Source organism: Ranitomeya variabilis, chromosome 5, assembly GCF_051348905.1.
Source record: "Ranitomeya variabilis isolate aRanVar5 chromosome 5, aRanVar5.hap1, whole genome shotgun sequence".
NCBI lineage: Eukaryota > Metazoa > Chordata > Amphibia > Anura > Dendrobatidae > Ranitomeya > Ranitomeya variabilis.
Window position 1 is genome coordinate 122,851,186 of NC_135236.1, and position 23,622 is coordinate 122,874,807.

General features: G+C 46.5%; 1 protein-coding gene across 3 annotated transcripts in view; it reads left to right on the top strand.

Annotated features, from left to right (window-relative positions):
• The first annotated feature begins 530 nt into the window (after nucleotides 1-530).
• WDR76 (WD repeat domain 76) overlaps nucleotides 531-23,622 on the top strand; it is a 108,158-nt gene continuing 85,066 nt past the window's right edge. Inside the window, exons 1-5 of one of the 3 annotated variants that reach the window (XM_077263173.1) lie at nucleotides 531-704; nucleotides 5,976-6,262; nucleotides 7,211-7,471; nucleotides 11,187-11,516; nucleotides 11,743-11,832. In XM_077263173.1, coding sequence (XP_077119288.1) covers nucleotides 6,047-6,262; nucleotides 7,211-7,471; nucleotides 11,187-11,516; nucleotides 11,743-11,832 — 897 coding nt within the window. In that variant the 5' untranslated portion in view covers nucleotides 531-704; nucleotides 5,976-6,046. Of the gene's footprint in view, nucleotides 798-5,975; nucleotides 6,263-7,210; nucleotides 7,472-11,186; nucleotides 11,517-11,742; nucleotides 11,833-23,622 lie in introns of all 3 variants that reach the window. The other 2 variants (XM_077263174.1, XM_077263176.1) reach the window with 2 other exon arrangements.

A 23,622-nucleotide genomic window follows, 5' to 3' on the forward strand; every position in this document is an offset into this window, starting at 1 on the left:
TATGCGTTGTTTTGTAGAAAAAACGCATCATGCAAAAGTGCTTGCAGGATGCGTTTTTTCTCCATTGACTTGCATTAGCGACGTATTGCCACACGTCGCAACCGTCGTGCGACTGTTGCGTTGGACCGTCGCCACCAAAAAACGTTGCATGTAACGTTTTTTGGTGCGTCGTTCCCGTCTTTTCCGACCACGCATGCGCGGCCGGAACTCCGCCCCCCCGCACCTCACAATGGGGCAGCGGATGCGTTGAAAAACAGCATCCGCTGCCCCCGTTGTGCGGCGCTTCCACAGTATGCGTCGGTGCGCCGCAACTTTGCATTGCGACGTGCAGTGCACGACGCTAATGTGAAAGTAGCCTAAGCTGCAAATTGGCTCCGTCACTAAGGGGTTAATGCCACAATGCACCCACAGGATGACCGCGAGACCTCTTGGGTGAAGAAAAGAAGGGGGGACTGAAAAATTCGTGGTTGTCTTAGTAACAGGTCCACTCTACTTAGTTCCATATAGTTGAAGAGAGCTACTTCCGGCGTGGTTAAGCTCCGCCCTTGTATTGGAAGATCGCGCGCAGGCTTCTTACTGGTATGACGTCACATCCGCTGTCCCAGTGCTGCGTTATGCAAGTTGTTGCGCGGGAGTAGGTAGTTTGCGCCGTTGCGGACAGCTGGAGCCAAGAGCGGTTGTGATGTGTGCCGGCTGGAGCTCAGGTGAGAGGCCGGTATACGGTCAGTAGCCCCTGCCTGTAGTGCTCGCCATTACCGGTGCTGGGTCCCCCTCCTGCATTACATGGGCAGTGACAGGTAACGCCGGCAGCTTCCCATGTACCTGCACCAATATCACTGAAATAAACCTGGAGAGGTTCAAGTTGTTTTTCAGCATTTTCATATTTGCAACATTTTTTTGTTAAAGGGAACCTATCACCCCGTTTTTTTCGGTATGAGATAAAAATACTGTTAAATATGGCCTGAGCTGTGCATTACAATAGTGTAGTTTGTGGACCCCGATTCCCCACCTATGCTGCCGAAATACGTTACCAAAGCAGTCATTTTCGCCTGTCAATCAGGCTGGTCAGGTCGGATGGGCGTGGCTTCTTCCCCCAGATATTGCGTAGTTTTCCGTTGGTGGCGTAGTGGTGTGCGCATGTCCAACGTCCCCAATCCTGCACGGGGGGGTGAAAACAGCAGCGATGTCCGTTATTCCATTGGTGGTCGGTGGGCGCGGCCATCTTCCTTTGGCCGCGCGTGCGCAGAAGCGGCGCTCTGCTGGCCGCGGCTTCAGGAAAATGGCCGCCGCAATCTCCATCTGCGCACGCGCGGCATCCCGCGGCCATTTTCCTGAAGCCGCGGCCAGCAGAGCGCCGCTTCTGCGCACGCGCGGCCAAAGGAAGATGGCCGCGCCCACCGACCACCAATGGAATAACGGACATCGCTGCTGTTTTCACCCCCCCGTGCAGGATTGGGGACGTTGGACATGCGCACACCACTACGCCACCAACGGAAAACTACGCAATATCTGGGGGAAGAAGCCACGCCCATCCGACCTGACCAGCCTGATTGACAGGCGAAAATGACTACTTTGGTAACGTATTTCGGCAGCATAGGTGGGGAATCGGGGTCCACAAACTACACTATTGTAATGCACAGCTCAGGCCATATTTAACAGTATTTTTATCTCATACCGAAAAAAACGGGGTGATAGGTTCCCTTTAAGTTTACAAGTTTAACCCTTTAATGAACGCTGACACAACTGTACCTCGGTGCGCACAATTTGGGGCAAGCGCTGAGCTACACAGCCGGCATCTGCCTGTAACAGAAGGGCCCAGAGCCTCCATCTCCACTGGTCCTCTGACAGTGACATTTACGTAGCCGTCTTGGTGCTCCTCTGCCATTTACGTAGCCGTCTTGGTGCTCCTTAGCCATTTACGTAGCCGTCTTGGTGCTCCTCAGCCATTTACGTAGCTGTCTTGGTGCTCCTCTGCCATTTACGTAGCCGTCTTGGTGCTCCTCTGCCATTTACGTAGCTGTCTTGGTGCTCCTCTGCCATTTACGTAGCTGTCTTGGTGCTCCTCTGCCATTTACGTAGCCGTCTTGGTGCTCCTCTGCCATTTACGTAGCTGTCTTGGTGCTCCTCTGCCATTTACGTAGCTGTCTTGGTGCTCCTCTGCCATTTACGTAGCTGTCTTGGTGCTCCTCTGCCATTTACGTAGCTGTCTTGGTGCTCCTCTGCCATTTACGTAGCTGTCTTGGTGCTCCTCTGCCATTTACGTAGCCGTCTTGGTGCTCCTCTGCCATTTACGTAGCCGTCTTGGTGCTCCTCTGCCATTTACGTAGCTGTCTTGGTGCTCCTCTGCCATTTACGTAGCCGTCTTGGTGCTCCTCTGCCATTTACGTAGCTGTCTTGGTGCTCCTCTGCCATTTACGTAGCCGTCTTGGTGCTCCTCTGCCATTTACGTAGCTGTCTTGGTGCTCCTCTGCCATTTACGTAGCTGTCTTGGTGCTCCTCTGCCATTTACGTAGCCGTCTTGGTGCTCCTCTGCCATTTACGTAGCTGTCTTGGTGCTCCTCTGCCATTTACGTAGCCGTCTTGGTGCTCCTCTGCCATTTACGTAGCTGTCTTGGTGCTCCTCTGCCATTTACGTAGCTGTCTTGGTGCTCCTCTGCCATTTACGTAGCCGTCTTGGTGCTCCTCTGCCATTTACGTAGCTGTCTTGGTGCTCCTCTGCCATTTACGTAGCTGTCTTGGTGCTCCTCTGCCATTTACGTAGCCGTCTTGGTGCTCCTCTGCCATTTACGTAGCCGTCTTGGTGCTCCTCTGCCATTTACGTAGCTGTCTTGGTGCTCCTCTGCCATTTACGTAGCCGTCTTGGTGCTCCTCTGCCATTTACGTAGCTGTCTTGGTGCTCCTCTGCCATTTACGTAGCCGTCTTGGTGCTCCTCTGCCATTTACGTAGCTGTTTTGGTGCTCCTCTGCCATTTACGTAGCTGTCTTGGTGCTCCTCTGCCATTTACGTAGCCGTCTTGGTGCTCCTCTGCCATTTACGTAGCTGTCTTGGTGCTCCTCTGCCATTTACGTAGCCGTCTTGGTGCTCCTCTGCCATTTACGTAGCTGTCTTGGTGCTCCTCTGCCATTTACGTAGCCGTCTTGGTGCTCCTCTGCCATTTACGTAGCTGTTTTGGTGCTCCTCTGCCATTTACGTAGCTGTTTTGGTGCTCCTCTGCCATTTACGTAGCTGTCTTGGTGCTCCTCTGCCATTTACGTAGCTGTCTTGGTGCTCCTCTGCCATTTACGTAGCCTCTGGGTGCCCCTCTGCCATTTACGTAGCTGTCTTGGTGCTCCTCTGCCATTTACGTAGCTGTTTTGCTGCTCCTCTGCCATTTACGTAGCTGTCTTGGTGCTCCTCTGCCATTTACGTAGCTGTCTTGGTGCTCCTCTGCCATTTACGTAGCTGTCTTGGTGCTCCTCTGCCATTGACGTAGCCTCTGGGTGCTCCTCTGCCATTGACGTAGCCTCTGGGTGCCCCTCTGCCATTTACGTAGCTGTCTGGGTGCTCCTCTGTCCCACAGGCTGAGCTTCAAAGGAGACTGTGACTTACATGCAATACTGGGGTCTATAGTATGCGCAATCAAACTATTGCAGGTTCACAAGAGGAATAAATGTTTTACAATACGGTGTGTAATCGCCCCCTTTTTTTCGAGTTTTGAAATAAATAAAAAAAATCTGAATTTTCTCCATAAAAGTCCTTTTTATCAAAATATAACTTTATTTAAAACATACTTTGAAAGCCAAAAAAAGAAAAAAATGCGTAAAGTTTATGACTTGTCTGCTAAAATAGCACCTGCCCACCATAACCTCCCAAAAAATAAATGCGATAAAATGTGATCAATATGTCTACCAAACTAGTATCCAGGAAAACGGCAGCTCGACATGCAAGTAAGGGGCCTTCACACCTCCCCATTGGCAGACAAATAAGTTACTGGTCTTGGAAATTATCAACACAAGCAATGCTAAGTCAATATCGACGCTTTAACGAGCCTTGCCACATGACTAAGGATAAATATATATTGCTTGGGTTGCTAATTATATATAATTTTTATAGAGCTACTAGATGGTAGCCCGATTTTAACGCATTGGGTATTCTAGAATATGTATGTAGTTTATTTATGAAGATTTTAGAATAATACATTGAATACACAGGATTCGGCCGGCCACGACCAATTAGCGAAGCGTGGTTCAAATCCCGTGCCAATTCGCGGCCGGACTGCGCCTGTCGCTGATTGTTCGCGGCCGGCCACGGAGTATATAGCACAGGCCACGGAGTATATAGCACAGGCCACGGAGTATATAGCACAGGCCACGGAGTATATAGCACAGGCCACGGAGTATATAGCACAGGCCACGGAGTATATAGCACAGGCCACGGAGTATATAGCACAGGCCACGGAGTGTTATAGCACAGGCCACGGAGTGTTATAGCACAGGCCATGTAGCGTTATAACACAGGCCACGTAGCGTTATAACACAGGCCACGTAGCGTTATAACACAGGCCACGTAGCGTTATAACACAGGCCACGTAGCGTTATAACACAGGCCACGTACCCCACAGGCTACGTAGTGTATAGCACAGCCCACGCAGTGCACAGCCCGCACAGTGCAGTGCACAGCCCGCGCAGTGCAGTGCACAGCCCGCGCAGTGCAGTGCACAGCCCGCGCAGTGCAGTGCACAGCCCGCGCAGTGCAGTGCACAGCCCGCGCAGTGCAGTGCACAGCCCGCGCAGTGCAGGGCACAGCCCGCGCAGTGCAGGGCACAGCCCGCGCAGTGTCATGGTGTTGACACACTGGCTAAAAAAATATAAAATAATCTATATATTTTCCGTTTAACACTTAGAACAAGGGGGCATTTTTGGGCAATATAATTTCAATACATCTGTCTCATATATTATTGCACTAGTCTATGTATCTGTGATGCATTTTGCATTTAGCCAATATTTCACATATCTGTGATACATAGAGTATATAAGTACAAGAATTGAAACATGTTTGTATGCTTTATTAACTAAAATGTTCTGCAACTTTGTTAATGGTAATTAGTGTTGACCTGCTAGTATTGTGACCTTTTTACGCTTACCTGCCATTATTGAGATATTTTTGTGTGGTTCAGAGGCATTGTTTTAAATTATATGTGTAATGTGTGTATTAATAAAGTTATAACTTTTTATACAAAAAAAGCAATAACACTTCTTGATTCAGCCCGCAGTTTAATAACTGCATAGTTGGTCAGTATGTTTATAGATTTAGCAGAGTGTTACCCATCCCAAGTTTGAGGTTATGGGTCTGGGTTATATGTTTACATTTCCATATATTACTATAAAATTGACAGAGCACACATGACAACACTTATCAGGTGCTCACCAAGCCAAGTCCATCTAAATTAAAAAAAGGTGGCACTTCTAAAATCCAACTTTATTATTCAAGACCCGTTGAATCGCAGGCAGCTGCGAATTGTCCGTCTTCCATCCTATGTCTCTCCCCTGTTACCAGTTTTAAAATGCGGTGTCTCGAATGATAAAGTTGGATTTTAAAAGGAGCGGTGAGTGCCACCTTTTTTCTTATGTAATATACAGTATATTGATTTTATTATTTATTTTTGGGTAGAGTAACATGTTAACATAGAATTATTATCTAATGTCTTTTATAATTCAAACACTTCTGAGAACAATACAGTAAATTATTGCAGTCCAATGAAATAACAAATTGTAGAGCATGTCCGCTTGTCTTTACAAAGTCTGACACTAATTGATACAGAAAGTGCAAAGACACACCCCATTGATATGGGAGGTGGTAAACAAAGTTGTCAGTTTCTTCATTCATTTCCAGGAGTAATTAAAGAGGAATTTTTGCTCTACAGAATACTAAGAAACGATGCTTTAGGATGGTTTACTTAGAATCCGCTTAAAAATTATGTTTTCTGATTTTACAGGATCTCATTGCTGGTGACAAGTTAACCAAACCTCCTCATCTTGGATAATATTCTGTACCCCTACTCATAAGATGGCTCCTCATAAGAAACGACGCGTGGACCTGGATCCCAAGCATGGAAGCTCCTCCACTGTGAAGAAAGCATGCACCCCAATATTGTCGGACTGTGCTATGAAAGTTCCTGTAGTTGTTCTCTATAAATTGAATTTAGAACTTGACCAACAAAACAGGAAACGGAACATAAAGGAGCCTGACCATAGAGCTCGCTCTGAGCAGGACAGACAGGAGGTGTGACGATGACTTCTCTTTCTTAAAATATTTGAAGTAATACTAAGATCAGCTTTAAGCCACGTTCACATGTTCAGTATTTGTAAGCCAAAACCAGGAGAGGAACAATCAGAGGAAAAGTATAATAGAAACACGTCACCACTTCTGTATTTATCACCCACTCCTGGTTTTGGCTACAAATACTGATGTCAAATACTGACCAAATACTGAACGTGTGAACGTGGCCTTAGAGAAAAATACACGGTATACAATGTTATTCCCTAATTGTTATCCCTCTTCTCCCTCAATACATTTTAGACTCCTTTATTCTAGAATTGCTGTAAAAATGAAAATGGTTCTCTGTGGAATGTTGGAATAAGGAAGGGGGGGGCTAGGGAATTGAAGTCGTGATTTTTTTTTTTGTTGTTGTCTGTTTTATAATATGGAATTATGTCATACATGATAACCGATGTAAATACTGAACGTGTGAATGTGGCCTTAGTCTAGGTGCTGAGATACTCACTGAGCACTGGGAAATGTAGTTTCCAAAATATTAAGCAGGATCGACAGTTCAACTCTTCTGGAGCCTATGCGGCTAGCATACATTTCTGGCATAATTTTCAGCCCTTTTGTACTGTAAACTTTAATGATTTGTTGGGTAGACTTGGCGAGGACAGTCACAAAATCTTTGCACAATTTCAAGTTGCACAAACATTTTTTGCGATATTTCAAGCAGTTTTTACAACAGAATTCTAGAGTTATTTTTCTTGCTGAATCTTGGGCTAAGCATCGAACAAGGACAGTCTGGTTACGTCACCTCTGCCGTGATATAGTTTCCATCCCTGACATGGCTTGCAACTGTCGTTGCTTGTTCATGAGTATCGCTTTATGTTTGTCTAGCAGAAAATATAAAAAAAAAAAAATTATTTCCCAACATTTTTATTCAGATTGCTTGTGCTTTCTTAATAGGATCATAGTCTAGATGATGGCCCGGTCCAAAGCAAATTGTCTCCATCTCCTCTTGCCTTTAATGAACTCCTGGGCTCTAATATCAGTAATTCATGCAATCAACGGCTGCAGAAAGGCACCTTAGAGATCAGAGGTTGCACATCACCCATGAAAGAACGTGCAAAGATTCCTGTAGTTCGAGTTTTTCGCTTGAATATACAGACTGAAGCTCAAGAGGAAGCATGCACAAATGAATCTGACAGTGAGGAGCAGCAGGACCAGGTACTGCTGCTGATGTGTTCTAGAAAATGTTCCTAAATGTCCCATCTCATTGACTCTCTTAAAACTTTGAGGATATGTTCCCACAGGACTAAATTCCAGCATGTTTTCCAATGGTGCTCTGCATGTCATTTTATGCTGTGGATGTCAGTACATACTCCACCCTATGCAATCCAAAGAGTAAAATGCAGCTTACCTGGACAATTTTCACTAACTTTGTTGCAGAAGATACAAGGCAGAATTGCACATGTAATCATAAAGATTCCTTGCAAAATAAAATAAAAAATGTACACAAAAATAATTAAAGTAATGAAAAAAACCCACATTATCAGACTTGCAGATTTATGTAAATGATTTGAAGTTCTGCAGCTTACATGGTGACCAGTGGTGCTCCAACAACTTCGGCGCTGCTCAAAATTGATAGTAAGAAACTGACTCCACAGATGAAGTTTGACTGTTAAGGCCCCATCACACATAGCGATTTACCAACGATCACGACCAGCGATACGACCTGACCGTGATCGTTGGTAAGTCGCTGTGTGGTCGCTGGGGAGCTGTCACACAGACAGCTCTCTCCAGCGACCAACGATCAGGGGAACGACTTCGGCATCGTTGAAACTGTCTTCAACGATGCCGAAGTCCCCCTGCAGCACCCGGGTAACCAGGGTAAACATCGGGTTACTAAGCGCAGGGCCGCGCTTAGTAACCCGATGTTTACCCTGGTTACCAAAAAAAACAAACAGTACATACTCACCATCTGATGTCCGTCAGGTCCCTTGCCGTCTGCTTCCTCCTCTGACTGAGCCGCCGTACAGTGAGAGCAGAGCGCAGCAGTGACGTCACCGCTGTGCTGTACTTTCACTTTCACTTTGCGGCGCTCAGTCAGTGTGGGAAGCAGACGCCGGGGGACCTGACGGACATCAGATGGTGAGTATGTACTGTTTGTTTTTTTTTACATTTACGCTGGTAACCAGGGTAAACATCGGGTTACTAAGCGCGGCCCTGCGCTTAGTAACCCGATGTTTACCCTGGTTACCAGTGAAGACATCGCTGGATCGGTGTCACACACACCGATTCAGCGGGACCTCAACGACCAAAAAAAGGTCCAGGCCATTCCGACACGACCAACGATCTCATAGCAGGGGCCTGGTCGCTGGTACGTGTCACACATAGCGAGATCGCTACTGAGGTCAAAACTTGTGACTCAGCAGCGATCTCGCTAGCGATCTCGCTATGTGAGACGGGGCCTTTAGTGAAAAGAAGTGCCGCTATGCTGGTGGTCATTGATGCTTTTTTTTTTTTCTTGTCTCTTTGTACATTTTGCGTTGTTTGGTTGTTATTCTCACTTTAACAGGAAAATTCACACTTTTTTCATTATTTTGCACACGCAGATACTCTATGAAAGACAAAACCTCACTTTTGGTTTTCTTGACAGTACTGTAACTGCTTAATAATAAAATGAATCATCAAAAATACAAATTGCCTAATAATTCTGGACAGTGTAATAACGGCTATATTAAGATTAAATGGGCCTATCTGAAAGCTGTATTAGGCCCACTTCATATGGCAGTGTCTCCAGTATGTGTGGTGACAGCTTTCACATGTAGTGGAGACACTTACACACTTAGGCCCATTGAAGTCTATGGGTCTGTGCACATGTCAGTGTGTTCACATGGACCGGTTGTCCGTGTGCAAAACACGTATAGAAATGTCCATTTCAGTAAGATTACCACAGTTAAGTGATGTAATTAAGATTACCGTAGTAAGATGACCTGCTGTAATTTTAAATAGGTCACTGCAGCCATGTTCTCATGCTACTCTCATGTTCCTGCGAATGCGCAGCCACATTACTGATGTCACCAGACAGCACAGCATCCGTATGTAGCAGAGTCAAGGATCGTCATGGGATGGAGTTATGGCTGACCACTTTGTATTTTTTTTATATGGCAATAAAAGGGTAAAAGTGGGTCGGGGAGTGCTTTTTTCCAATTAAAGGGAACCTGTCACCACGTTTTTGGAAGATGGGAATAAAAATAGCATTAAATAGGGGCAGAGGTGGGCGTTACATTAGTGTGTTTGTTATGCGTTTATTACCCACCTAAGTTGCCGAAATACCTTTGCAAAGTCTCCGTTTTCGCCTGTCAATCAGGCTGGTCTGGTCAAAAGGGCGTCTTGTCTTCCCCCAGATTTTGCGTAGTTTTCCGTTGGTGGCGTAGTGGTGTGCGCATGCCCAAGGTCCCGAATCCTCTGCCAGGGGATTTAAAAGAGCGCGCTGTTCGTTATTTCATTGGTGATCGGTGGGCGCGGCCATCTTCCTTTGGCCGCGCGTGCGCAGAAGCGGCGCTCTGCTGGCCGCGGCTTCAGGAAAATGGCCGCCGCGATCTCCATCTGCGCACGCGCGGCATCCCGCGGCCATTTTCCTGAAGCCGCGGCCAGCAGAGCGCTCCATCTGCGCACGCGCGGCCAAAGGAAGATGGCCGCGCCCACCGATCACCAATGAAATAACGAACAGCGCGCTCTTTTAAATCCCCTGGCAGAGGATTCGGGACCTTGGGCATGCGCACACCACTACGCCACCAACAGAAAACTACGCAAAATCTGTTGGAAGACAACACGCCCTTTTGACCAGACCAGCCTGATTGACAGGCGAAAACGGAGACTTTGCAAAGGTATTTCGGCAACTTAGGTGGGTAATAAACGCATAACAAACACACTAATGTAACACCCACCTCTGCCCCTATTTAACGCTATTTTTATCCCATCTTCCAAAAACGTGGTGACAGGTTCCCTTTAAAGGACTTTTCTCTGTGTGTGTTTATTACTTTTAACTATGGGGTTAGAAATGGGGATGTCTGACAGATGCTTATTCTTTACTAACCCCTGGGCTTGATGTCAGCAAACATTACAATCAATCCTAAAACCATTACCCCACTTGCCAACACACCAGAGCAAGCGGAAAGACCTGAGGCTGAGCGCCAGAATTGCGCCATTTCTGTGGCAGCTGAGGGCTGGTGGTATTTGTCTGGGATGGGGCCAATATCAATGATCCCTTCCCAGCCTATTAATTTCAGCCCTCAGCTGTCTATTTAGCCTTGGCTGTTTATTGAACAAAGGGGGGCGGTCCCACTTCTTAATAACTAGTAAAGGCTAAGCAGACAGCTATGAGCTGTTATAAATAGTTAGGAAACCTTTAGGGATATTGGCCCCTTCTTAGAGTAATAACACCAGCCCCCCTGTCTGCTTTCCCTCAGCTGGTTGGTAAAAATAAGGGGGCCCCAAGTCCTTTCATTTTTTTAATTTATTGGTTAAATACTAGTACAAAACTAGACATGTAAAGCACTGATTATATTTATCTCACTGACATATTTCTATCTATTCTCTATCTTTGCATATCGAACACCTAAACACTTGTCATTTCTATTTCCAAGGTATCAGAGAATACACTGGCCATGAACAGACATGTACGCACATTATGTGGTTTACAGCGTCACCAAGTACATCGGGAGGATAGCAATGGGAATAAGCTTGTCGTAGACATAACATACAGAGCTTTATATACAACTTTAATATGACTTCCCAGTGACATAACATTATACCTGAAATATCGCTTTAATATTAACTGCCAAATAATAATCTTCATTATTGCTGTGTCGCATTTGGATTTTTTTTTTTTTTTTAACCTAAATATTAAACTTTTTTTTTTTTTTTGCACTGATAGGTATCTGCGCTAGGTAACAGTAAAGGTCATGACAAAATGGTTCCATCTCCTGTTGAACAGAATGCACTTCTACCTCCTAGCACAGATTTTGCAAGGAATAATGATCTGCAAGATTGTGACCAAAAAACAGTCTGTAGGAAGCAACTTAGAGTTCAGCTTGTTCGAATGAATATAGAAACCAAAAATCAACTAGAAAACCAGGCTACCAATGAAAGTGACAGTGACCATGAAGATGTCCAGCCTACAGATTGTTCTCTGCTAAATGTGCAACATGAAAATCAACAAGAGCTGTCAACAGATGACTCCGACAGTGACCAATTTAATGAGCAGGTACAGTCTCTTATTAAGTAACGTACTAACCACGGAAATTTATAGCAAGTGTCCGTTCGTGGTACAATTGCCTGGTGATCATGCATGCGTCTCGCTAGATGTATGGTGTTGTAATGTCATTGGCACCATTCTCTTCCAATGTGTAAGTCAACAGTGCTGAATGACTCCTTTAAGGTAAAAAAGTGAATTGGAACACGTAGAACTTAGATGTATCTTGTCATTTCAGGATCTTGAAAAGTTGTCTCTATATGAGCGTCAAAGGCTGAAAAATATTAAACAAAATGCAAAATTTCTTAAGGCCGTCAAATTGCTTGAGGTAAGACACTTCGACAATGTGACACTTGGAAGACATTGATTCAATGAAGCATCACTGATGAAGATTGTAATTGTTCTGAGACAGAGTGAAGCCAGGTTCATAGGGATGTATTTTGTGGTCCGTATGCGAACCGAAATGCCTGGACTGATCGCGGGTCTCCTGTCCTGAACTTACAGCCTCACGTGTCTATAAGGCTCTAAGTTTGGGTCAGGACTAGTGATGAGCGAGTATACTCGTTGCTCGGGTGACCTCCGAGTATTTGTGACTGCTCGGAGATTGTTTTTGTTGACACAGCTGCATGATTTACGGCTGCTAGCCAGGCTGAGTACATGTGGGGTTGCCTGGTTGCTAGGGAATCCCCACATGTTATCAAGCTGGCTAACAGTCGCAAATCATTCAGCTGCAGAAAGGAAAACTAAATCTCCAAGCACTAAAAAATACTCGGAGATCACCTGAGCATGCTTGGGAAAACCCGAGTAACGAGTATACTCGCTCTTCACTAGTCAGGACCTGTGGTCAGTCTGGACATTGCTGAAATTACTTCATAGTGCAGATGCTTTGTTTTGGTAATCTATGGGCACCAGTTCATGAAACCTTGTTAAAGGGAACCTGTCACCACGTTTTTGGAAGATGGGATAAAAATAGCGTTAAATAGGGGCAGAGGTGGGCGTTACATTAGTGTGTGTGTTATGCGTTTATTACCCACCTAAGTTGCCGAAATAACTTTGCAAAGTCTCCGTTTTCGCCTGTCAATCAGGCTGGTCAGGTCACATGGGCGTGGTGTCTTCACCCAGATTTGGCGTAGTTTTCCGTTGGTGGCGTAGTGGTGTGCGCATGCCCAAAGTCCGGAATCCTCTTCCAGGGGATTTAAAATAGCGCGGTGTTCGTTATTGCATTGGTGATCGGTGGGCGCGGCCATCTTCCTTTGGCCGCGCGTGCGCAGAAGCGGCGCTCTGCTGGCCGCGGCTTCAGGAAAATGGCCGCGGGATGCCGCGCGTGCGCAGATGGATATCGCGGCGGCCATTTTCCTGAAGCCGCGGCCAGCAGAGCGCCGCTTCTGCGCACGCGCGGCCAAAGGAAGATGGCCGCGCCCACCGATCACCAATGCAATAACGAACACCGCGCTATTTTAAATCCCCTGGAAGAGGATTCCGGACTTTGGGCATGCGCACACCACTACGCCACCAACGGAAAACTACGCCAAATCTGGGGGAAGACAACGCCCATGCGACCTGACCAGCCTGATTGACAGGCGAAAACGGAGACTTTGCAAAGTTATTTCGGCAACTTAGGTGGGTAATAAACGCATAACACACACACTAATGTAACGCCCACCTCTGCCCCTATTTAACGCTATTTTTATCCCATCTTCCAAAAACGTGGTGACAGGTTCCCTTTAAGGGGGTTTTAAAAGATTATTACATTGAAAACCTCACCTCCTTAGATTTGGTCATCAATATCAGATTGTTGTGGTTCTGAGTCCCAGGACCTCCACTGATCATCTCTGACAGCAGATATAAACAGTGTACAGGGCCAGAATGTAACTGCTCCGTACACGGTTATAGTGGCCAATCTCATGCTTAGGCTGGTTTTACACATACTGTGTTTTTTGTGGCTCGTTATTGCGGACGGATCTTTTTTGCGGGCCGTATTGCCACAATTTTCAATGTCTGTTGCAATAACAGACTGCAACAAACTTGCGAATCGACATTTTCCAGGTTCCCAATAAAAAGTATTGTGGAAAAAAAAAACGGCGTTCCGTAAAACCGGAAGTGACGGCGCACCGCAAAAACAACCTTCCGTTGTTTTTGCTGCCCCATTGATTTACAATGGGGACCGTGTCCGTAAGCCGTGAAAAAGATTGAGCAAGCTTGATCTTTTTTTCACAGCCGTAAATACGGTGCACCGTGGAATTATTGCGGCACGTTTGGGCCCGCAAAATCAAGGCAAGTATAAAAGAAGCCTTAAGTGGATAAGTTGTGCTGCAGTACAAGAGAATGGCCACTGCACAGTGTATGGAGCTTTTACACTCTGGCTCCACGCAGTGTTTGTCAATGGCCAGAACTGATAACGGCTAATCAGTGGGGGTGCCAGGTATCGGACACCCGCCCATCTTTTTAATTTTGATGACCTATTGTTGATTAAAGGGAGTCTATCACCCCCAAAATGCAAATTTATGTGAATTACTATTATATAGGGGACTTTGCCCATATCAAACTCATGTTAGTAGTATATATTTCTTTGTTCTGATTACTTTGAAACCTCTGTGATATGCAAATGAGGGTGCGTGGGGCCTCCTTTTGGTGTGGCTAAGCTTGGTGCACTGTTAAACCCTCAAACTTTGCACACTGTTTGTTTCTTATCTTTTTGTATCTTAGCTTTTTCGCCGGAGACAAAAAACGTTGCTATGGACATTTTTTCCAAAAACCGGAAACGGCAGATTTGCCGGATCCGGCGAAAACTGGACGAAATGCAAGGTCATCCGGCGCAATCCGGCACTAATACAAGTCTATAGAGAAAAAAAACGGATCCGGTGGCAACATTCGCGGGATCTGTTTTTTCGAAAATTAGCCGGATTGAGCCTGACGGCGAAAACCTGATGTGTGAAAGTAGCCTTAGAAAGCTCTTTCGTCTTGCCCATGTTGTAGAGGTTAGTCTGACTGATTAATTTAGTCTGTGGACAGGAGTCTTTTATAAAGGTGAGTATGTAAGACAGCTGTCTTTAATGCAGGTAACAAGTTGATTTAGGAGCGTCTAACTGGTCTGTAGGAGCCAGAACTCTTAGGCTATGTGCACACGTTGTGGATTTTACTGAGGATCCGCAGCGGTTTTGACGCTGCGGCTTCGCATTTGTTTTCCATGAGCTACAGTACCATGTAAACCTATGGAAAACAAAATCCGCAGTGCACATGCTGTGGAAAAAAAACGCACGGAAACACTGCTTTGTTTATTCCGCAGCATGTTCATTCTTTGTGCGGATTCCGCAGCGGTTTACACCTGCTCCATAATAGGAGTCCGCAGGTGTAAAACCGCAAGTGGAATCCGCACAAAAACCGCATAAAATCCGCGGTAAAACGCAGTGCTTTTTACCTGTGGATTTCTCAAAACAGGTACGGAAAAATCTGCAGAGATTCCAACTACGTGTGCACGTACCCTAAATGGTTGGTAGGGGATCGAATACTTATTTCTCACTGCAAAATGAATGTGAATACTTTTCTGCCAAATGATGACAAAAGTATTCTAGGAGTGATACCTTTATTGGCTAACCAGAAAATATGTTTGCAAGCTTTCAGAGCACAAAGGCTCATTCTTCAGGAAATATTACAAATAGATTAATAAGAAAAGAGCACAACATTTAAATGATGCTACAGTAGGACATTTGTTCAGGGGGGTGGGAGGTGTGATAAGCCAAGGAAATCAAATTAGGCATTCTCTTACAAATGGAGAATATGGAGTAAAAGCCCCGTCACACATAGCGAGATCGCTGCTGAGTCACAAGTTTTGTGACGCAACAGCGACCTCAGTAGCGATCTCGCTATGTGTGACACGTACCAGCGATCAGGCCCCTGCTGCGAGATCGCTGGTCGTGTCGGAATGGCCTGGACCTTTTTTTGGTCGTTGAGGTCCCGCTGACATCGCTGAATCGGTGTGTGTGACTCCGATCCAGCGATGTCTTCACTGGTAACCAGGGTAAACATCGGGTTACTAAGCACAGGGCCGCGCTTAGTAACCCGATGTTTACCCTGGTTACCAGCGTAAATGTAAAAAAAAAAAAAAACACTACATACTCACCATCTGATGTCCGTCAGGTCCCTTGCCGTCGGCTTCCTGCTCTGACTGAGTGCCTCCGTACAGTGAGAGCACAGCACAGCAGTGACGTCACCGCTGCGCTCTGCTTTACGGCCGACGCTGACACAGTCAGTGCGGGAAGCTGACGGCGGGGAACATGACAGACATCGGAATGTGAGTATGTAGTGTTTTTTTTTTTTTTTTTTTTACTTTTACAATGGTGACCAGGGTAAATATCGGGTTACTAAGCGCGGCCCTGCGCTTAGTAACCCGATGTTTACCCTGGTTACCCGGGTGCTGCAGGGGGACTTCGGCATCGTTGAAGACAGTTTCAACGATGCCGAAGTCGTTCCCCTGATCGTTGGTCGCTGGAGAGAGCGGTCTGTGTGACCGCTCCCCAGCGACCACACAATGACTTACCAACGATCACGGCCAGGTCGTATCGCTGGTCGTGATCGTTGGTAAGTCGTTTAGTGTAACGGTACCTTTAAAGAATTGAACATCTTCATCAGTTTGAATTGCCAAATTTTTCTTTCCCTGTCATCCTTAAAATGACCTTTTAGCATTAAGACTTTTAAATCTGTCATACTGTGTCCAGGTCCAGAGAAATGTTTTCCCACCGGTGTGTCCATTTCATTCCTGATTGTGTGTCTGTGTAGATTCATCCTAGTTTGTAGTTTTTGCATAGTTTCCCCAATATAGATACTTCCAGGGCACCTCGTACATTGTATCATGTACACCACGTTGGCTAACACTGTACCATTGACACAATGTGATTTTCTGGATTTTATTTTTTATATTCTATCAGTGTTTAAAATTATAGACTGTTCATGTTTTTGTCAGAGGGTAAACGTACAAAAATCAGCAAGGGATCAAATACATTTTATTCGGACTCCCATGACAGCACCACGAGAGAGGGGATCCGCCCCCTTTAGGAACAGGAAACCCACAAATACAAAAGGGCGGCACCTCTCCCACACATCAGTTGGTTTCCTGTTCCTAACGGGACGGGATCCTACAGATTTTACAAAAGGATCCCAGGCCGGCCGGCCGACTCAGGTAGCGAGGGGGTCTCCTACCTCGGCCGGTGCGGAGTCCCTGGTAGATGTCGCAATGGTCCTGGCAGGGCTGCATATCGGCGACATTCCAGCAGGGAGCGGTCACCGGTGGTGTCCTGTCTCTAGACCAGTGCCGCGTGAGTATGTCCCCTGGGTCCCCTCCTTCTGGGGTGGCTGGGGTCTCAGGTATGCGGCGATGCTTGGCGCCATCCGGGTGTGCTGCGGCTCTGTCCGGCGTCCTCGCCGCTCTGTGCGCTGATGGTGAAGCGCTGGGAGGCCGGGTGACGCCGGGGGAGGAGTCGGCAGTCACTTCCGGGTTTCCGGGGTCCTGCGCATGCGCAGTGTATACCAAGATGGCGGCGCCCACCGGTATAGCGTCGCCGGCGTTCTGAGCCCCGGGGGTTTACCACCTGCACCAGGGGGAGGCCGGAAGAAGTAATCAGGGGAGCGCTAGGCACAGCTGCTGACCGGAGGAGGGGTTATAAAAAGAACTCCGGATCGTGATCCCTTGCTTCTGGCCTCATATCTGGTGAAGATGGAGGACGAGCACGTGCAGCTTCTGGAAGAGGTATCCCAGAAACCTAAAGGGAAGGATCGCGACAGAAGGAGTAGTGAATCTGGCCACAAAAGCACCTCCAGACAGGGGTCTGGAGCATCAGCCAGTAGAAATCCCCCTCGTATTCCGGTACTTTTTCTTTGGGCAGCGCTGGTAAGTGATCTTCGTGAAAGTTCACTCAGTGACACGATTCCCCTCATATGTTCCATTATAGGGGAAGAAATGTGCCGGGAAGGTGAAACACAGGGAATGTGGAATCTGCGGGGTTCCCCTACCTGATTCGTGCCCTAAAAAGTTATGTGGCCCCTGTATCCAGCAGACGGTGAGGTCTCAGGAAAGGGGAGAGGGGGAGAGCATTATATCTACAGGGATTAGATTGCTTTACTTACCCCCCTCAGGTGGCGGAGGAATCCCTTACTATGACCACCAGCTTAAAGGAGATGATCAGAATGGAGGTCAGACAATCCTTAAAGGGTCTTTCCCAAGGAGGAAGCTCTAAATCCAAAGCTCCGTTACTCTCCGATTCTTCAGTAGAAGAGGATAAGGAGGAAGTTTTCTCCGGTTCGGCTGCGTCGTCCTCTTCCTCGGATGAGGACACCGCCCGCTTCTGTCTACCCCTCGAACGAGTGGATAAGCTGGTCAAGGCGGTCAGAGGAACGATGGGCATAACGGAACCGAGACCCCAACTTTCCAAGGAGGAAATTATGTTCAGTGGGTTGGAGCAGAAAAAACGTAGAGTCTTCCCGCTCAATGAAAAAATCCAGGGTCTTATCAATAAAGAGTGGAAAAAACCTGAGAAAGGGTTCTTTACCTCCAGCGCAGAAGCGCAGATATCCGTTTGATGATCCTGCAGTCACCAACTGGGAAAAAGCCCCTAAGTTGGATGCGGCAATAGCCAAGGTGGCAAAACGGGCCTCTCTCCCTTTTGAGGACATGGGGACCCTTAAGGACCCCCTTGATAGAAAAGCGGACACCTTTCTAAAAAGTACCTGGGAGATGGCGGCCGGTTCTTTAAGGCCTGCGGTGGCTTCAACCTGTACAGCCAGATCAATGATGGTCTGGTTGGAACAATTAGAGACTCAGTTAAAAGAAGGTGCATCAAGGGATTCTATTTTGACTGCCTTACCACTGATCCAAGAAGCAGCTGCTTTCTTATCAGATGCATCTATTGACTCTGTCAAAATGGCTGCTAGGGCAGCAGGTCTCTCGAATGCGGCCAGAAGGGCTCTTTGGCTGAAATGTTGGCCAGGCGATATACAATCAAAATCAAAACTCTGCATCATTCCATGTAAAGGGGAGTATCTATTCGGGCCCACCTTAGATGAACTCCTAGAGAAAGCGGGAGATGACAAAAAGAAGTTCCCCAACCTGCTGGGGTCCTACCGTCGTCCCTTTAATAAAAGAAGGTTCGGTCGTGGAGGGAAGCGTACCTTTTCACCTTCAAGGGATCGGTCTAGGTGGGACGACAGACGTAGACGAGGTACGGGATATATGTTCCGTCGTTCCTCAAAAGAAAGGAAGAAGGAGGACAAATGACTAGGAGCCCCGGTGGGGGGCAGACTTTTACTTTTTGGTTCAGAATGGTCAGAGATCACGAATAGTGTCTGGGTGCAAGATACTATTTCTCGAGGTCTTACTCTTGAGTTTTGCCATACCCCACGGGATAAATTTATGTTAACGCCCTTACGTTCTAATCCCCTAGAACAATCTGCTCTAGAAGAAGAGGTTTGGTCTCTCTGTTCTAAAAATGTTCTTATACAGGTTCCAGAGGCTGATAGAGGGAAAGGATTCTATTCTCCCTTGTTTCTTATTCAGAAACCTGATAACTCGTATAGAACCATTATAAATCTCAGACATCTTAATAGTTTTTTGGTTAAGCATACCTTTAAGATGGAGTCCATCAGCTCAACAATAAAGATACTGTTCAAAAACTGCTTTATGGTGGTAGTCGACTTAAAGGATGCCTATTACCACGTACCTATTCATGTGGATTTCCAGCAGTTCTTGAGGGTAGCAGTATTAATGGGAGGAGTTGTTTATCATTTTCAGTACAGAGCTCTTCCTTTCGGTATAACATCAGCCCCTAGAGTATTCACAAAAATAGTGGCGGAGGTGATGGCTCACTTGCGAGAATCTAATGTCCTTATTGTCCCATACCTTGACGATTTCCTCATAATAGGTAACTCGGTAGAACACTGTTTGTCCCAACTAGAACTAACTAGGATTAAGTTGGAACGCCTGGGCTGGATAATTAATTTTGAAAAATCTCGATTACAGCCTCAAAAAATTCAGAAGTTTCTGGGCTTATTACTAGATTCAACTACACAACAGTGTTATCTTCCGGAAAATAAACTATCTCAGATTCAGCATCAGGTACTAAAAGCAGTAAATACACCCTCTATGACCCTGCGGCAAGCTATGTCCCTGTTGGGGTCCCTCACATCGTGCATTCCAGCGGTAAGGTGGGCACACTTTCACACTAGATCCCTCCAGAAAGAGATTTTGGTTAAGGATAGGATCTTGAGGGGTGTATTAGAGGAAAAAATAACGCTAGAACCAGCGACTCTCAAATCCCTAAGTTGGTGGCTGGATAGGGATAATTTGTCAGCAGGTGTTCCCTGGATGATAGACGTGTCCCGGGTTGTGACTACGGATGCCAGCTCCTCAGGTTGGGGGGCTCACATGAATGACATTGTAGTGCAAGGCCAATGGGAACCATACTCAACATCCTCCTTCCAATCAGAGAGAATTATTAGCAATCGAATTGTCAGTTAAAAACCTCCTCATGTATCTGCAGGGCCACCACGTCAGGATCCTCTCAGACAACCGGGTGGCAGTCTCCTATATAAATCATCAAGGAGGGACACACTCCGAGGCTCTGATGCAGATCACAGATCGTCTCCTCCGGATGGCAGAAGAGAATTTACAATCCTTGACTGCTTTGCACATCACAGGAAAAGACAACATAAAAGCGGACTTTCTCAGCCGCAATGTTCTAAAGCAAGGAGAATGGTCTCTAAACGGAGACATCTTCAAACAGATTGTACGCTTGTGGGGTCAACCGGTAGTGGACCTATTTGCCACAAGAGAAAACAAAAAAGTAAAAAACTTTTGTTCCCTAAATCCCAGGGAAAATCCACTGGCAGTGGACGCATTCCTCATAAAATGGGATTTTTCTCTGGCCTACGCCTTCCCGCCACTGAACCTACTACCTCTAGTGGTGAGGAAGGTCAGAGAAGATCGTGCGAGACTCATTCTGATTGCTCCCTTTTGGCCCAGGAGAACTTGGTTTTCATGGCTCAGGACGATGTCAGTGGGCGATCCCTGGGTACTTCCAGACATCCCAAATTTACTCTCCCAGGGGCCGATACTCCATCCACAAGTGAAGGGACTTCATTTGACGGCTTGGAGTTTGAGCAGTCATTGTTAGAAAATAAAGGCTTCTCTCCTAAATTAGTCGATACCCTTTTAAGAAGTAGAAAGCCAATAACAACAAGAATCTACTCCAGAACCTGGAGAAAGTTCTTAACTTCCTCAGAATTTAATATTAATGATGGTGTACCAATACGTCAAATATTGGAATTTTTGCAAAGAGGGTTAGAGTTAAAACTCTCCACAAGCACATTAAAAGTACAAGTTTCTGCACTTGGGGCCCTGTTCTCATGTAATATTGCGGGAAACTACTGGGTGTCGAGATTCATTAAGGCGGTCGGTAGAATTAGACCACTTTATAGAAACAAAATGGTACCATGGGATTTAAATCTTGTCCTTTCTTCTTTGACAAAGCCCCCTTTTGAGCCGTTGAATGAAGCCTCAGTCAGGATGTTGTCTCTCAAAACAGCTTTCCTAGTAGCTATAACATCAGCTTGCAGGATAGGAGACATCCAGGCACTCTCTAGACTTCCCCCGTATATAGAATTTCTCCAGGATAGAGTTATCCTTAGACCGGACCCAGCCTACTTACCAAAAGTAGTATCCCAGTTTCACAGATCGCAGGAGATAGTTTTACCTTCGTTTATCCCTAATCCTTCTAACCCTAAAGAAAGGAAGCTCCATACCTTAAGGTACCGTCACATTAAGCGACGCTGCAGCGATAGCGACAACGATGCCGATCGCTGCAGCGTCGCTGTTTGGTCGCTGGAGAGCTGTCACACAGACCGCTCTCCAGCGACCAACGATGCCGAGGCCCCCGGGTAACCAGGGTAAACATCGGGTTGCTAAGCGCAGGGCCGCGCTTAGTAACCCGATGTTTACCCTGGTTACCAGCGTAAAAGTAAAAAAAACAAACAGTACATACTTACATGCGTCCCCCGGCGTCTGCTTCCTGACACTGACTGAGCTCCGGCCCTAACAGCAGAGCGGTGACGTCACCGCTCTGCTTTCACTTTCACTTTAGGGCCGGCGATCAGTCAGAGCAGGAAGCAGACGCTGGGGGACGCGCAGGTGAGCATGTACTGTTTGTTTTTTTTACTTTTACGCTGGTAACCAGGGTAAACATCGGGTTACTAAGCGCGGCCCTGCGCTTAGTAACCCGATGTTTACCCTGGTTACCAGTGTAAAATATCGCTGGTATCGTTGCTTTTGGTGTCAAACACAACGATACACAGCGATCGGACGACCAAATAAAGTTCTGGACTTTATTCAGCGACCAGCGACATCACAGCAGGATCCTGATCGCTGCTGCGTGTCAAACTAAACGAAATCGCTAGCGAGGACGCTGCAACGTCACGGATCGCTAGCGATATCGTTTAGTGTGACGGTACCTTTAGATGTCAGGAGATGCCTTCTTCAATATATCTCGGTCACTAATGATTGGAAGAAGGATAATGCACTATTCCTGTCCTTCCAAGGTCTAAGGAAAGGGGCTAGAGCATCTAAATACATACTAGCTAAATGGATTAGGGAGGCTATCTCTCTTGCTTACACGACAGGTGGGGGTCCAGCTCCGCAGAATCTGAGGGCACATTCCACCCGAGCCATGGCGTCATCCTGGGCAGAGAGGTCTGGAGTGTCGGTCGACCAGATATGTAAGGCGGCCACATGGTCATCCCCTTCCACCTTTTTCAAACACTATAGATTGGACTTGGGGTTCTCCTCAGATCTCACCTTCAGGTTAAGGGTGCTGCAGGCTGTGGTCCCTCCCTAAAAAATGGCTTACATCTCTGTAAATCTCTCGTGGTGCTGTCATGGGAGTCCGAATAAAGCATTAAGCTACTTACGGGTAGCGGCATTTTTCGGAGGCCCATGACAGCACCCTTAGTTCCCTCCCTTTTTTCACATGGGGGTTGCACATCCGGGGTTTATCCTGTGTTATCTCATTTGTTACTTTATTAAAGTCATTTGTATTTAATTGTTTGCAATATTGTGTTTGCTTGTCATTAACTGCGGTAGTCCTCTCAGGCTCTGTAATCCAACTGATGTGTGGGAGAGGTGCCGCCCTTTTGTATCTGTGGGTTTCCTGTTCCTAAAGGGGGCGGATCCCCTCTCTCGTGGTGCTGTCATGGGCCTCCGAAAAATGCCGCTACCCGTAAGTAGCTTAATGCTTTTCCCCCACTGTACATTTCTGTGCTTAATTGTAAAATGTTGCAGAATATGTTGGCGCTATAGAAATAAAATTGTTAAAACGCCCCCAGAAAGGTCAAACTGGTTATTGGGTGAAATATTGCACTGTCTAGGTATATAAAACGGCTTGTCTTCTGTGCACTTTGATTTTTATTTTTTTTGTGGTTAGAAGTTGTGACTGTAAGGTTACATTTCGTCATTTAAAGCTGATGAAATTGATAGAAATGTCATGCCCATGGCCATCATAACCTGCTTTATGGTGTGTGTTTAAAATCCACCACATGTCGGTTTCTCTTGCGAGTATGGTGAATTTTTGGTGTCTGTTTCCCCCTGGATCATTAGCTGCGGAACATAAATCCATTTTTGTGAGTTGCCACTGTGGAAACCCTTTAAAAACACATGTAGTCCATACATGATTGTATCAATCGTTTTGTCAACACTAGGGTTGAGCGAAACGGATCGTTCATTTTCATAAGTCGCCGACTTTTGGCAAAGTCGGCGTCTCATGAAACCGACCCGATCCCTGTGTGGGGTCGGCCATGCGGTACGCGTCTTTCGCGCCAAAGTCGCGTTTCAATGAAGCTAAAAGCGCCATTTCTCAGCCAATGAAGGTGGACGCAGAGTGTGGGCAGCGTGATGACATAGATCTCAGTCCCCACCATCTTAGAGAAGGGCATTGCAGTGATTGGCTTGCTTTCTGCGGCATCACAGGGGCTATAAAGGGGCGTTCCCGCCGACCGCCATCTTACTGCTGCTGATCTGAGCGTAGGGAGAGGTTGCTGCCGCTTCTTCAGAAGCAGGGATAGTGATAGGCAGGGTACATAA